The 16,806-nt window shown below is 29.8% G+C and overlaps 1 protein-coding gene across 17 annotated transcripts in view; it reads right to left on the minus strand.

Moving 5' to 3' along the window:
- The window catches only part of Cac (calcium voltage-gated channel subunit cacophony), a 160,617-nt gene that overhangs the window by 123,725 nt on the left and 20,086 nt on the right, over positions 1 to 16,806 (minus strand). The window contains exon 1 of one of the 17 annotated variants that reach the window (XM_072909370.1): positions 5,772 to 6,005. The exons of the other annotated variants lie outside the window; for them this stretch is intronic. Coding sequence (XP_072765471.1) covers positions 5,772 to 5,857 — 86 coding nt within the window. The 5' untranslated portion in view covers positions 5,858 to 6,005. Of the gene's footprint in view, positions 1 to 5,771; positions 6,006 to 16,806 lie in introns of those variants that run through there. 17 annotated transcript variants of the gene reach the window in all.

Consider the following 16,806-nt stretch of genomic DNA (forward strand, 5'->3'; position numbering starts at 1 on the left):
GCTTACGTGACTAAATTTCTTACTTTTTTTGTTTTGTCTATTTGTGAAATCGCAGCGAAACTCAGTCATCTGGCAAATTTGTCTCTTAATCTAATCTAGAATATTAGCTTAATCGAATTGTCGGAAGACATATATATGTATAACTTGCCATATGTTAAACGAGCTACGAGTGGTAAATCATCGGATAATGAATCACAATAAAATTCAAGTAGCATCATTATTTTATATCGCGGAATATAAATATAAATTATATAAAAATGATTATAATTTATTACAGTTATAATTGCAGACAGTCGATCAAATGAAGTAAGTTATAATATTAAAAAAAAGAAGTTATATTCCTAAATAATAATTGTACTGTCAAATATAACGTTAATTATTCAATTCTATTTAAACAAACAATGCCACATTTAACATTTGCATCAAAGCGTTTTAAGGGAGCATTATTGTGCCAAAAGAATGACCACATATATGCCGGCATGTGATGAAAGCAAACAATATCTGTAATATTCAGGTCGACGTTTCCGTATCTTTATTCAGCACTTCATGGGTATCGATTTCCGGTTTGATGACGGAACAAACAATGGCATTTTGTGCGCAATTCATAATACAATAGGTGCATTAAAAAAATTAAAGTTTCTGTTTGATAATCACGTTGCGATTTTTTTGTCAGGATAAATATAACTAATTTTTTACATTCGCAATTAAAAAATTATGATTTAAATAAATATTTTAATACATCAATTTGAGGGAAAATTTCGCACATTTTTTATAATATTATTAAGTATCTTAATGCACTGTAAAAAAAAATCCAAAGACTCTAACATCAAATAATTTTAAAAATATATTAATTTGTTATTATTGATTTATCGACGCACATTATTACAAGACATTCAGTAGCGATAGTCCCGATAATATTGATACTTTCGCTTGAGATATCGAGCACTTGTAACCGATCTGTCGATTCCGAAAACGCGATATGGACGTCCTGTTGCGGACACGAATAATATTAATAGCCTTTCGAGAAGGGGATCTATCGAATACTTGTACCGGACGTGTCAATCTTGTTATATCATTGCCGGGGAACAACAAATATCGTGCATGAGATATCAATTCTCTTGAACGAGATATCTATACATTGGTAAAATATCATAAAATAAATGAAATCAATATCGTTGACCAAATATCTATGTCCGTGTCTATGTTATATCTCTTATGGATCACATGTATTGCAATTGTATTCATATGGTATATCGCGTTAAATATCAAATATGTATACAAGATAATTAATTCGTAGTGTGATCTACAATCGAACAGGCTGGAATGCGTCACGAAAATTTCAGCATTTCGGATATTTATTTAACAGATTTATATTTATTCAACATTAATCCCTCTCTGAATTCTGGCAAGGGACTTGCTGCAATTTGATCGCGCTAAAGATAAATGCTCAGAATCGATATTCCACGAACGCGCGCGTCTCTATTTGGTTTGCTCTGCTAACGAAAACTGCTTGTAGATCTTGCTTTGACGAGAGAACTACATATGTATCTCTCACGGTAAATTCGCGACTATTCGTCATGATTGATACTGTAAAATGCATAATAGTTTCTATCTGAAGTCTAGTTAATACATATTAGCAGAAAATATAAAAGAATATATTATTATCTAATTAATATTATTCTTAATTATTAATAATAATAATATTATTATATATATATATATATATATATATATATGTGTTAATTTATTTATAGCTATATCAATTTTATTAATAAAAGCCGGTTGTTGATTTTTTAAGATAATTTAATTTAAACTGATTAATTACTTTGTATCACAATATAATTTATTATTTTGACTTATCACAATATAATTTAAAAATGAGAATAAATTATAATATGTCACTGATAATAAAATCATAATATTATACAAATATATCAAAGCAATAAACGAATTCATAATGTTTATTTGCAACGTTATTTTGCTTATATATTGTTCTAATAATCGACATATTTAAACATGTAGCGCATGTATTGTAGTAACTAACATATATGAGTAGGATTGATTGCTAGACTCACGCCAGTAATTATGGTCGTGTTATGGCCAGCTTCCAAATCAATTTACGCAACCATATTGTCGCTGCTCATATTACCTCAGCTTTATTCCGAGTATTAAGACTTGCATGGCTGTGTATACAACTCCTGCTCCAGCGCGTAAATGATGTCGACAATTATGTTTATGGATTGTGTATGTACATATAGTGTTGCTCTCACACTTACTCGTCATGTGTCTTAAATCAAATTTAAGACTGTTTGATTGGAAAATAAACTTAACGTCTAACAAAAAGACTTTTGCGTGATAGGATTTGCTTGCAGACACGTCTTGACTTTGGTGTTTTCTATTCCGAGCGAAAGACAACAGACACCGTTTGCATATAAAATGTGCCACGAAGCTGACGTTTAATAGTTACGATTTTGTGCATTCTCTTAGAAATCAAAACATCTTTTTGTAAAATCCTATTTTTTACATTTTCAAATATTATTATATTTTTCACGAAAATAAGTTGAGTATGAAGAATTATATAAACGTTTAAAGTAATAGAATTATATAATTAACAATAAAAATTCTTCATAACTGTTGTTAATTTTAAGAAGAACGTTAATTACCATTATAGCAATAAACGAAGGGTAACTATAAACGCGAGAAACATACTGTTGCCTTAATGGCGAACGTTAAGTATATGAATGCAGTGAGGTCAACAAGAGACTCAATTTCAGAGAGACTTTGCAGTTCACAATCTTCCGAGCCAAGAGGGACTTAAATGTTTTCTACGACGCATTTTAAATCCGTAAGTAGAAAAAACCGCAATAAAACCGTAAAATAGCCGTATAAGCGAGGACGCATATAAACCTAGTTTCATGCAGAAACCAATAAATAACGATACGACGATAATCTAGTGCCAACTAATGTCGTCTTTTATGGTGAAAACAATGGATTCAAATTCGGTAAATAATCGGAAAAATTGCAGATGTACTTAAAAAGGAGAGATAATATAAATTCATATTTTTAATTAAACATTGGAAAAATTTAATTACAGAAAAAATAATAATTACGAAATTTGTTTGATATTATAATATTTCAGCGCAGGAACACACAAATGAGTAAAATAAAATATTAATATACGTATAATAGTTGTATATAAAAAATGAGACATATAAAAAAATAAGGAAGTTAAAATATTGACAATTTGCTAGGCTTACATATTTTCAGAGTTACCTCTCTAGATATAACGACGCGATATTGCTGCTATCACGTGGCTAGATGAGATAAATATTCGCGCAAATCGAGAAACAAGCCGTAATTAACCAGCTCTTGACCGGAAGTGTATGTTATCATGCGCTTTATGTCAGCTGCAAGTACCACCGATTAATTGGCATTGTCCTGGACAATGAATGAGAGAAAGCGACGTAGGGTGAATTATATGCTTCACTTTTAGTTGGCGATTTCTAATCCGATTAAAGTCCGCCTCGGCCAGTGTACCTTCGATACGACACGTTGTTCAGGGAATTTCGTAAAGTAGTTTTCGACTAGAGAGAGAGAGAGAGAGAGAGAGAGAAAGTCGTTACTAAAGCCGAGAGCTACGACAAATTTACATATTATTTTGAAATACCGAGATATTTAAATGCGCATAGTTGTTAAGCAGCGGTTGCACGCGATGAAATTATCCGTGAGAACGAGTTTACTAAAGTATAATTTCATTAAAATATCATGAGGATGCAAAACGCTAGTTTTGTAATTGAAGCACAATCGTGAATCTCTTTAATGTAATTAAAAATAATATGTAATCAAATATTATAGATAGTTCGTAAATTATAAATATATATATTTTATGTATATGTATGCTTGTTTGACGTAAAGCTTTGATAAGCTTTGATGGAATTAAATAGAATATCTTTGAAATTATATGTGATATATCGATTATAAAAAATGGTACGTGGTAATTTTTTATTTAAAAAGCATCAGAAATTCTGAAATAATCTTGCTTTATTCCTATAAAGTAATATCATTCCATATCGAAATATTTAGATTTTGGAATTTGCGTCTATTCTTGAATTTGCGATGTGTATGAATGAAGCTGGAAGATCCCCAGATTAGAAATGCATTAACAAACGTGGAATATTAGTTTATCTCTAAGTGCTGAAATCAAACTGACAGACGACCCATCTTATACAGGGTGTAATATTCCATTTATATATATTTTATATTAAAGAGAAAAGCAATGAAGAAAAGTTTCATTTTTTTATCCACTTAAAAAAGAATTCTTCTGTAGAAGATAGTGAAAAAAACATAATATTAATAACAAACTATCAAAGATTTTTTTAATATATAACGAAATGTTAATTACAATGTATTGTGCAATATCAAATAAAACCCGTTCTATTTCTTATTTTGACATAATAAAAGTATACTGCTTGTCATGACTACAAATTGTGATGCAATTTTTCTTTCATACATATAGCAAATACCACTTAATTCTTTATATAACGTGATCCAATTACGAGTATAATATTACAAATATAAAACGAAAGAAGAAGGAAAAAGAATTACGCAACAAGAATAATAAATATCAACGCATATGAAGCTTTTTTAATATTCCCATAATGAGATAGATATACGTAATATTACAACAATTTTCTATCAAGAGATTATCCAAGATAAAAAAATCAATAAAAAAAGGGAGGAAAAAATAAAAGCGAGATGATGTAAAAAATCTGAAAATTGCTTTATTAAAAGAGGGAAAGTTAAAAATTTTATTTACCAAAAGATTATCAGCGTTAAAACTTAATTCGAGCTCTGCGAAAATTACACTTTCCCTTAAGCGAAACTCGTCGATGGAGAAATCGCGTTTCGCTAATGGCAGACGATACAAAAGGACGTTAGAAGGGGTAAAGTGGTAAACCAGGGAGATTAATGAAGCATCTACCGCAAGCGAACTCAATTTCGTGAGTCCACCCGGTATCTGACCGACTGGAGGGCTCGTATAGTGGAAATTACGAAGATTTACCAGCGAACTGTTGCGCTTTCGCGTGTGGTCGTATGTATCAAGAGCCCTTCTCTCTTCACCATTAAGCTTAAGATAAACATGCATGTATGCGCGTATGTAATACGCTTGCCGAAAATTTCCCATAACAACGAAATCTCGGGAATTCTCTCTCCATTAATTGCCGCGAGATATTATGATGAGATAAATAAGTCAAAATTTTCTTCGTAAAAAGTTGGAAAATATTTAAATAAATTGTAAAACAAATATAAATATTCACGTGTATTTCGCATTCCTTGAACAAAAAATTTGCAAAATTAAATATATCTATAATTTACATCATTGCAATGCAATATTATAGACATATAAAATAAAGAAATTTTTAAGATAATATTTTAAAAATTATTATTATGCTCAATTATTTTTCTTTATTTTTTAATTTGATATAAAATAAAATAAATTTTATAATTACCGGAAACAGAAATTCTTTTTAGATATAAACTTTTGAAAATATAATAAATAAAAATCTTATAAATTCTTAGAAATAATTTTAATAATTATAAATTTTAAACGCAACGTTGAAATATATTTTTCATTAATATGTGTGGAAATATATACATATATTTTACATTTGAAATATTTTATACGTGTTATGTTACATGATAATTTAAAATAAATTATTACTACGATAAAAAAGTAATTTATTTCAAATAATAAGTAATTCATTGCTCACCTCATTTTCTGTTGTCGCGTGAAACTTCCGAGATTCTTTTTCCCCTCTTGTTCATCTTTTGTTGCTCCTTCATGACATTTTTTCATTTTTTACTCATTCGTGCCGCGAAGACACTATTAATTACAATCAGCGTAAATACGAGTAATCACGCGACACTTTGTACTGCATTCCCGACATTAATCAATTTCAATGATAAAACAATTTGAAAATAATAGCGTTAACTTGATTTTGATGCCAGATGATATACCAAGTTGAGTTAATGATTAATTAAAATACAATAAGAATCGTCTAAAAAGATTACAATTAAAATTGAATATTTTACACACAATAAATTTTAAACGCATAAGTCTCGTGAAATATACCTACTATTATTAAATGATTAACATATCAATTTGACTATTCTATACCATATCACTCGACTCTACGATTCGTTTATTACTTCGCGGTTTCAATTAGAAAGAAAGAGAGAGAGAGAGAGAGAGAGAGAGAGAGAGAGAGAGAGAGAGAGAGAGAGAGAGAGAAAGAGAGAGAGAGAGAGAGAGAGAGAGAGGGAGAAGAGAGTAAATTATGTTAATAATATATTTAAATAAGTGAGACATACAAAACGCGATGCAAAATATATCGAAAACTAAGCGTCATTAAAAAGAATCGATTTTTCATAAAGATCGTGATAAAACGATAATTTATAATTCTTATTTCTGTCGCGTTGATTCATATTTTAAGTAGGTATAAACATATGTACGGCATATAAATTACGAAATACTTTTGATAAGCAGTCGTTGATACGCTTGTGAGTCGTTAATTGAAATTCAGAAAATAATTAATTGTACGAAATGATATTTACTAATTGTAAAAATCGTAAGAAATGATCACGTCTTAAAAGATAATGCGACGACACATCTCGCAAAGCTGCCTGCTTACTCGAGTCTTACAACGCGAATGATAGCAAGGTCACGGCACGTAAATCGTAGCGCCCAATATATATATGTAGGGCAGAGAGAGAGAGAGAGAAAGTCGTCATCCAACATCTCAATAACAAATCAAATGTTATACCGCGTAGTCTTCGTATAGCTATACAGAGGTCACAGGTCGTGGCTCGGTGTCATTTACGTAGCGAGACTCAGGCAAGATAGCTATGTAATATCGTCGAGATCACAAGTACTAAGAGATACCAAATACGATCATTAGCAATTATTAGTACACGTGATTAAATAATTGTCGATTAATAGTTCGTAAGAATATCGTGAGTTATTTATCGAAGCATGTATTTCATGTAATATATCTATCTTCCCCGCCTTTGAATTTTTCGACTAAGTACAATTTTGGATTGAAAGTAAGAAGTATTAAACGAATTGAATATCGAAAATAATATATTGATTATTACTTAACAATAATTATATTCTACGGAACTTGTGCGTTTGAAATATTTTATGCGTAATATTTATTGTATGCAAAGTCGAAAAATATAATTATATATTTTAAGGTGGTTTATCACGTTTCAATTATTAACTTGATTCACGATTCGACTAAACTCAAGTTACTAGAATCAAGTTGACGCTGTAATTCAGTGATTCACGTTGCGGATACGAAACGGAAGAGAGATCGATTGACATAGGAAGTGTCATGTAAAGTATCGCGTGATCGTAATTAACTGTATTTTCGCGAGTGAGTGACATTTGAGTGCCAGGAAGAAACAGCTAAGAACGTACAAAAGAGAAGAAGGCCTGAGAAGTGATAAATACGAAACAACTCTGAGGTAAGCAATTTATATATATATATTTTTTTTTCTTTTTTTATTTTTTTTTATATTGTATGTATTATAACTCCGTATTGCGCATACCGGTGAATACATTATTTTATTTTACAACTTTGAGATATGGGTTTACAAAAATTATAACAGATATATGTATATGGTACTATACATATATCTCTTATTTTTGGCATTAAAATAGAACAGATAATTATAAAAGACTATAATAAAGCAAATAAAGACGAGTGTGGTGAGAGTGAATCGCACGAGAATTAAAATTGCAGTATTTTCGGATAGTTTAAAAAAGTTTGTTTGAAGCTTGCTCATGTAAATTGTAAAACAGAATGTTTTTTCCATCTCGGTTAAATATCACTCACGGGCACAATATTGCAGCAATTTTCTCCATGGCGACTTTCATCATGACTCGCTTTAAAGACACGAGAAATAAGTAGAGCTCAAACAGAACACGGTTTAATATTCGCTCTCTTCGCGTATTTGCGCGTCTGGCTCTCGAGACGAGATCCCAAAGAAGTTTATGTGGCACATGAAATCTGGTCCATTCATGAAGATTAAGAAATAATTGCATTAGCACGGGAAATTAATTCTAAATCAGGCAATGTATACCACAAGATATATCCGCGTTTTTTTATTGCTTGAATTCACAATTTCTCTCTTTACTCAGTATGTTTAATCTTTTATGATTTGCATAAATTATAATTAAATCAAACAGCTATCTCTCTTTGTGTACATCTCTGAGAAATTAAAGACGAAAAGTTTCAAATCTTGTTCTTGCTTTTGTATCTACTTTACGATGTAATTTTAAGACCTTTGTCTTAAACATGCCAAGTCAGCAGACATTATCATCTGCTTGATCCTTCTTTAACGTCATTAGTCTTCATTAATCATTAAGGCAGTATATAAATAAAATTATTAATTATAAAGTATATAAGTAAAATTATCCAAAAGTTTAACTAAAATAACAACTTAAAATAAAATAACCAAAATAATAGTGAAAGAATCGAACAAGCGTTAAATTATTCAATCATTCAGTATATATTTCCAGAAGTGTTCCAAATGCGACAGAGATCTACCGACACCCTGTTGCTTCCTCGCAACAAGGCGTGCAAATGTATACAGACATACTCTCACACAAATGCTCTGCTAACAATGCGGTTTCCCAAATTTATTTCATCGAAATATTACGTGACTGACGCGGCAAATGACGTAGCATTCAAAATTAAGAGATATCTTTTCGAACGATCGGAATGCCGACGAAGTATTGTACAAACGTACAATTTCCTACTTTCGGAAATATCTGAACAGTGTGTTTATTGGAATTTGTTCCACTTCTTTATTTCTCGCGTTACACTCGTGCGGAAACGCTAATTTCGAAAATGAAATCGGATTCACTTTGAAAAAAATAATACTCACATATACGTCTACATATCACGTACAAAAAATCGTGATGGATAGTATTTGGAATGTTCTCGTTTTATCACAATTGATAAAACGAGAACATACTATACAAATACTATTTTTAAAAAAATTTGAAATATGTATATACATTTGATATGGAAATATTTCAAAAAAACAATACATTTACCTGTTTCACAAAAATAATAAGAAACACGTTTTATAATACAATTAAAAATAAAATCAATGTTATTTAACCAATAAAAATCGTATTTATGGGTTATTTTATGAGCTCTTATTGAGCGCACAACGCAGCATGCCATAGTAAATGGCGCCCATTTATTTCATCATGTCTCATAAATTGCACGTGCGATACTAAAATTGGTAGCTCAATGTAAGAAATAGAAAAAATCATGGTAATTGCAACACTAAGACATTTTTGTATAATATTTTCTATTAATAAAATTAATTCGTCGACTTTGTTTCAATTGTAAAATAACAATAATACATATCTGAGATGGACAATATAATAATGTTTTCAAAAGCACATAATTTATTCATATGATAATATATATTCATAGAATAATAAATTGATGACAAATGACAAAATAATAGGAAGTTTTCAAAAGTATATTTTTGGTTTTTAATCGCACTATATTTATGTATGCTTGTATAAATCAGATTCTTTTCGCGTTCATAAAATATGTACTTTTGTATGAAAAGACTATTACCATCTCAAATGTATTCTACATTTATTCAGCAACATTATTGCATAAATGCATAATAAATCATCGTCGAACAATTCATGGTGTTTATTCGCGAGAGAAAAATATCGGTTTTTGCGTAATTGCATTCAGCAAACAACGACTCGATCACATTCGAGGAAACGATAAGTATGCGCGATACATTTACCCGTGAGAAACGCGAGAAGCATATATTTTTTAAGAAACGGCAATACCTGCTGTGCGTTCTTGAGGAAGACATACGAGTCTTGCAACGAAAGTTCGTGCAAAACACTTCCACGCAAAACAACCGCGACTTTTCGCTATTAAAAATAGTTCAAGCACGTTTTTCTTGACGTCGACGTTTTCTTCACATCGTGAAAAAGGGACAATGCATCGACTGAAACTACAGCAAGACTATTATTCGTAATTTATAAAAGAATAAAACGTGTCAACTAAATACTAATTAATAAAGAATAATTATATCTGTATATAAAAATTGCTAGAGTATACAAATTTAATTATATTATGATTAGTTATTACAATTAGTACTATATCAATTCGCTAATGTTATTTTCAAACATGAAGAATGAGAGAGAGAGAGAGAGAGAGAAAGAGAGAGAAAGAAATATTAAATATGGAGGAATATAAAATTTATTGAACTCACAAAATATGTAATTGAATGTATAAAATTGATATGAAACATTAGAAAGATACATATATATTAAATTCCTTTTTAAGAAAAGGAATTTAAAATTAATTTTGAATGTATATTTATGTGTACATAATTTGTTCTTATATATTCATTAAAAGTATCTATTTGCTATCACTTCAATATATTTTGTTGACACCGCATCACACAGAATTCCAAACAATTCGAAAGATGAGAAATTTAATCTGTATCCAGAATATCGCTTTTGATAAACGCGTAATTGTTCTAAATTGCAGACAAATTTAGCGAAACGACGACGTGAAATATTGTACTCTCTAATATTGGACGATATTATCATCATCACGATGTAGAAGACAGTGATTCGCGCGAAGCAACGGCAACCGAGAAACCATTTCAACTCGTTTAATCTCTACCTTCATTTTTATAATCCCTACGCGAACTCTTTCCGGTGAGATAATTCCAACCTAAGCCTCGGAAAATTATCAATTACCCTCTTGCGACATGGCTGACACGCTGGAAACAAGAAAAGTTCTACCTGTCCATCTCTTTCCGCTTTTTTTCCATCAGCAAAAAGGTGGAAAGCTTTACAAAAACGCGTTAAATATAAGAACGCGACAAGAAATAAGATTCCATAATACTGCAACATCAAATATTTACAAAAGATTTGCGTACATAACATAATTAATTAAAGTGCTAAATTTAAAATGCATTTTTTAGAAAAATAAGAGGAAAGACACAAATAAATACCAATCTTTTTCTCGTACAATAATGTTGTAATAATGACAGAAAAAAAGAACATAATAATTGTAAAATTCTATTTTATTTTTAGTGGAATATACAATTTTGAAAAAATATAATTCCATATAATATAACAATGTTATTTTCTAAGAACATGTTTATGAGCACGCTTGGCAATTTGAATGTGCTGTCGATCAAATATTTCGCTGCATAAACAAAAATAATGTTTATTTTCCGACATTATTACAAAGACCTCTCATAAAAATGCATGAGCAAATATCTCATTTTTTCACCGAGCAACTCTCGAAGCGCAACAAGTATATCGAGTATCGATTGTTATTTTCCTATAGCACGATGGTGCTAAACTCCCGACATGGAGTTTACACGTTCGACTAAATTGTCCTGAAAAGCAATTGCTGCAAATCGGATAAGAAATAGTCAAGGGTGTAGGCAAAAGCTCTATTTTTCTTTCTATTTTGACCCACGCATTTCTCGAAGAAGCACGCAAGTAAAAAATTACGGTATAAATACGTGCTAAATTTTCCTCGCGATATACCCGCTACCATCCTTCGTAATTAACATGTCATCGTTAATTGCTGTTTCTTCGCCAGACGTGAACTAAATAATTTACGTGCAGATGTATTTCAGAGAAATTATAATTACCATAAAAATACAGCTGCGTTATATTCGTGTAGACTGATTTTGGCAAACTTGTATAAAATTTTATATAAATTTAAAGTGAAGATTTGAATATTATAACCAAATATGTAACACATCTCTCTCTCTCTCTCTGTATATAATATAAATTATTATTTATATATTATTATCAATTCAATCAATTTATAAATAGCATCTATAATCAAAAACACATAAATATAAATCACATTGTAATTATGTTATTTAATAAAATATATAAAATATTGTAAATGTTTTAAATATTTTATTAAATAATCTAAATAATTAATATTTTTATTAAAATGTAATTACAACTTAACATTTTTATTATAAATAACAAATACGAATTATATCAAATATATCTTATACTTTTATATTTTAATTTATAATTTTAAATAAATTTTTAATTGAGTATTTCTTCATATTTCGCGAAACTCAATATGTAGTTTAGAGACTGTATTTCGCATTTATATATTTCATTCGGAATCGAAAGCCATGCTTTTTTCTAAAGCGTCTTTCTCTCTGTTTCAAATTACGTTTGCTGGAAAAGATTTATTTTCTAAACTTTTGAACTTAACTTCTGAACATTATTGGTAATAATAAGACAAAATAAAACATCACGATATTCCTTTTTCTACAAGCTGCCTCATGACATTTTGCTTTAATTACATATCAAGTTATTCAGAGCAAAAACGGTTTTTGAGTTTCTCAATGTGGGACTGTTTCGCCAGCGATACTCTTCTACAAAATTGCAAACAAAGAGAGAGAGAGAGAGAGAGAGAGAGAGAGAGAGAATTTAAATATAAAAAATATAACTAAATTTAATTATAAAAAACCATTAAAAAACATAATTAATTATGCAGTTTAGACAAAGAGAATAATTATTGTCAACAGCACTTATAATGCGATATTGGTATTCAATTATACTTGTTGCACAGATATTGTAAATACATGTACAATATCATTATATATGTAGTACATTATATATGTAGTATATAATATCTGTGTAATTAGATATTTTGATCGAAGAGCGATAGTAATTAAATGTGATATAGTAATTGAATAATAATTGAATGTATGTACTCGCAACATATTGATAATGAAATATATGAAATACATATATAATATATTATAAAATTGTATGCATTAGTTGTAGTATCAATTTTTCTTACAGAAATTTATGATAAAAATTTCGTTAAATGTAACTATATTAATAATATAAATCAAAATCTTTTAATTTCCAATAATAAATATTTTAGCTATAGGTATGTATATTAATGATCAAATTTTTATTAAAAAAGCTAATGCAAATTGCAGGTCAGATATAGACGTACAGTAATCCAAAATTTAATTAATAACCTCCTTCTCTTCTATAGTATTTCCGACAAACTAACGAGCGACCCTATTCGAATTAAATGTAGGTACTATGATATTAATTTCATATCTGTTCGATAGCAGACATGATTTACCTGCCCTGTATTTAACGGATCCAGTCGTTAAATATATACCTATATATATGATTGATATAAATTACCGCATTGTTGTAGATTTAGTTGAACATTATATGGAGACCAAAAGAGATTAGTAAAGCAATTATTATAAATATGTTATATATTTATTTATTATATATAATAATATCTCTACATATCTTTTCATCAATATTTTTGCTTTAATTAGAAATTTGAAAGCGCGATACTTTTGAATGGATTTCAAAAATAATTAGACGCGATAAGAAAACATAATTGTAAATTCCTATACGAAAGATCAGTGACTACCTAAGCTGCTAATTATAGCGTGTGTCGTTTAACGCGGCATGTGATCATCGATTAACGTGCAATGATGCACAACCCCACGTTAGCCGGCAATAATTACATGCCGTCCCGTGCACGTTACACGTGACATGCATTAATCGATCTCTGCGACGTAAAGATTTTGTCTCGTCACAAAGGATAAAGCCACGACGCGTATCTCATACATATTAGAGCAGATGGAATCTTGATTAAACGCATTTTAACCCTAGTGGGATTAAGAAAGATTTGCTTATACCTGATTGTGCACATAATATTCTAACATAAAATAATCGTATTTTTTAGCAGAATTACTAGATAAAAAAAATTTATATTCGATATTTTTTTAAGTTGTCAAGACAATATTTCATTTACAATAATTAAAAATTAAAAGATTTTCTTACATTATACTTTAAAGTAGAACTTGAATAAATAATAAAACTTTTTAATTTACATTTTATTTCAAGCAAAATTTTCTGTAATAAAAATATTTTTATCTGAGTTAATCTGCTTAATTTAAGAAGACTTTAAGTTATATTTGTTGAACATTAAAAAATGATTAAAAAATGTAATGTCCTTTATAAAATATATTTTTTACAAAATTGTATTAGATAATTCGCATTTATATGTAAAACACTAATTCTTTAAGGTTGTATTTGCTACTAATATATAAAAAAGAGGTTCATTCTTGTCTTGTACACATAATTACTTATTAATTACTCAAGGTATTATTTAAAGTGAAAAGAAGAAAGCACATAAAAAAGTTTTAAACTTAAAATCTTAAAGTTTACTTGTTACTAGAGATACTTAAATAAAGGTTATTAGAAACGCATTCAATTAAAATTAAAGCTATTTTAAGTATTAGAGAAAAAAAGATGCCAATAAATAGATAAATGATGAATAAAACTTTCACAATGTCTACGTCATAGTTGACATATATGTTAATGTTAATAACAAAATAAAAGAAAGACATATTTTTCACGTATATTATAATTGCTATAATTATTTTAATAATTTACGGTGACCTCTAACAAACTTTTAATAATTATGCTTAATTTAATAATTTATAATGAACTTCTGGCGTATTATCTACAAAAATACTGTTTAAAAATATATCACAAAGTAATCTCTTCACCAATAACATTAATACGACTCTCGATATCTCTTTTAATGAATAATTGATACTATCAGAAAGAAGAATCGATGAAACATTAAAATATTCGTACTATACTAAAAATTTTGCCCTTATCGAAGGGATCGGTCGGAGATATAAATCCGACACTTTAGTCTGTGTTAAATGGCAGATTTATGTATCTCGCGGCGAATCTCTTCCACTTACGCTAATATCGAACCGCTAATATCGTGCGCACAATACGCTAGGCATTATCCAGGCATTATTTCCAGGCGTGTGTTACACAAGGCAGTAAACGATTAGACAGATAAGGAACGCAGAGAAGTGGTCTAGTTCCCGCATCTCTACAGCACGAGGGCGAGCAATTCGTATGTCGTGCAACTTTATTTGCAACTTAACTCAAGTTGTATTCAACACGCAAACACACGATATTTATCGAAAACATCGTAATTTGTAAATTGTTCGAAGCACATCTGCATACGGAATTAATTCGACCTCTTTATAAAGCAACGCTCTTTTTCCTTTCATTGTTCTTTGTCTCTATTCGCGAGGAAAACTTCTAGAAAATTACGTAAATATATAGTTACCTAGATCAAATGGTTATTTAATACTCGCGACAGGAAAATTTAGATTTCATTTTCCTCTTTCTCTCTTTCTTTTTCTTTCTGTGATAGCGATTTCCCCCCACAACAAAAAAATTACATAGACTAACAATAAATACGATTTACGTATTCAAATATAATAAAAACAGGCTTATGTAATCGAACAAATCACCGATTGTGATCTTTATTTTATACATCGGGATACATTTCGAGTAAAAAAATAATTAAATTATATAATAGTTACGCTATTTTTATATTTTTAAAACAAACTTTTATGATTTAGAATTAAATTAATTAACATAATATTTGTCTAATGAATTTACTCAAATTTACTTATAAATTGTTGAAAACATTATTTATCTCTAATCACAATTGAATTAATTGCATAAAAATTTATATGCTTTATTCATTGATATTTATACGCGTACGCTTTATTCATATACTTTGTTCAAATATTAGCTCTTACGTTATCGGCAGCTTAATAATAAAATAAAACTGCTTTATTCATTGCATTGAGGTTTGATAATATATGTCGGCGCTGTGTGTGTGCCATTCGATCGCCGATGGCGAAGACAATTTTCAGGACAGGACAATTGCAGTCGCGCAATATCTGATCGTAAATTTAAAACGCGTCCCCACTTTCCACTTCAGTCGAGGATGGGATTTACACGCGTAATATACTACTGCAATCCTGATATTGACAATCCAGCAACGATATCGTAAAGTCTAATGACAGTCGTCGTCGTCGTCGTCGTCGAGTCGTCTGATGAGTCGTGCTCGAGTACGTGCTTCGTACTTTTGTACGCGTTTTCCATTGATATTGATATATAACTCTATAACTTCAATGCACAGCACGATTTAACGATGCACGCGAACATCTTCTGTCGACAGATAATTAACTCGAATAAAGGAACGACAATTCACTTGCTTTATTAAAAATCCTCGTTACGCACGAAATAGATATGTATTTACGCATTGAATACATTTAGTTATATCAATTTTTAATTAAGTAATATTTAACCGACGAAATAAATGATGCATCACTGTTGAATTTTTCGAATTATGCAAATAAAAGCAGCGATCTTTTATGGTTTTTTGATGATAAAATGTACAATATACTCTGAAACAAACGTGGCATGCAAGCGTTTTTAGGGTGTGTATACGAGCCCTAAGACTTTTGATTTCACCCTTTTTGCTTCTTATCGCACGCAAAAGCTCATAATTAATGTCAAGATATTCGCGCGGTGATAATAACTCTTTAGAAATTTTACGAGCAATGCGACGACGACGACGTAGACATTAACAATTATCGAACTACTTGACGAAAGTGCGATAATTCATATAATTATAAAGTAAATTATAGCAATTGTTGCAATCAATAAAAAGTGTATTGGGAAAGGTTTCCATAGTGGCATAGGATTGCGTCGTAGATAAAAGAGACCGATAAGACTCCATAATTCTGATTGTATTATAGAGATAGAAATCGTGAATACATATAGAATTAATGTTTCGATGTCTACTAGTCAACGTCATTCCCGTCACT

The sequence above is a fragment of the Anoplolepis gracilipes genome, chromosome 17 (assembly GCF_047496725.1).
Source record: "Anoplolepis gracilipes chromosome 17, ASM4749672v1, whole genome shotgun sequence".
NCBI lineage: Eukaryota > Metazoa > Arthropoda > Insecta > Hymenoptera > Formicidae > Anoplolepis > Anoplolepis gracilipes.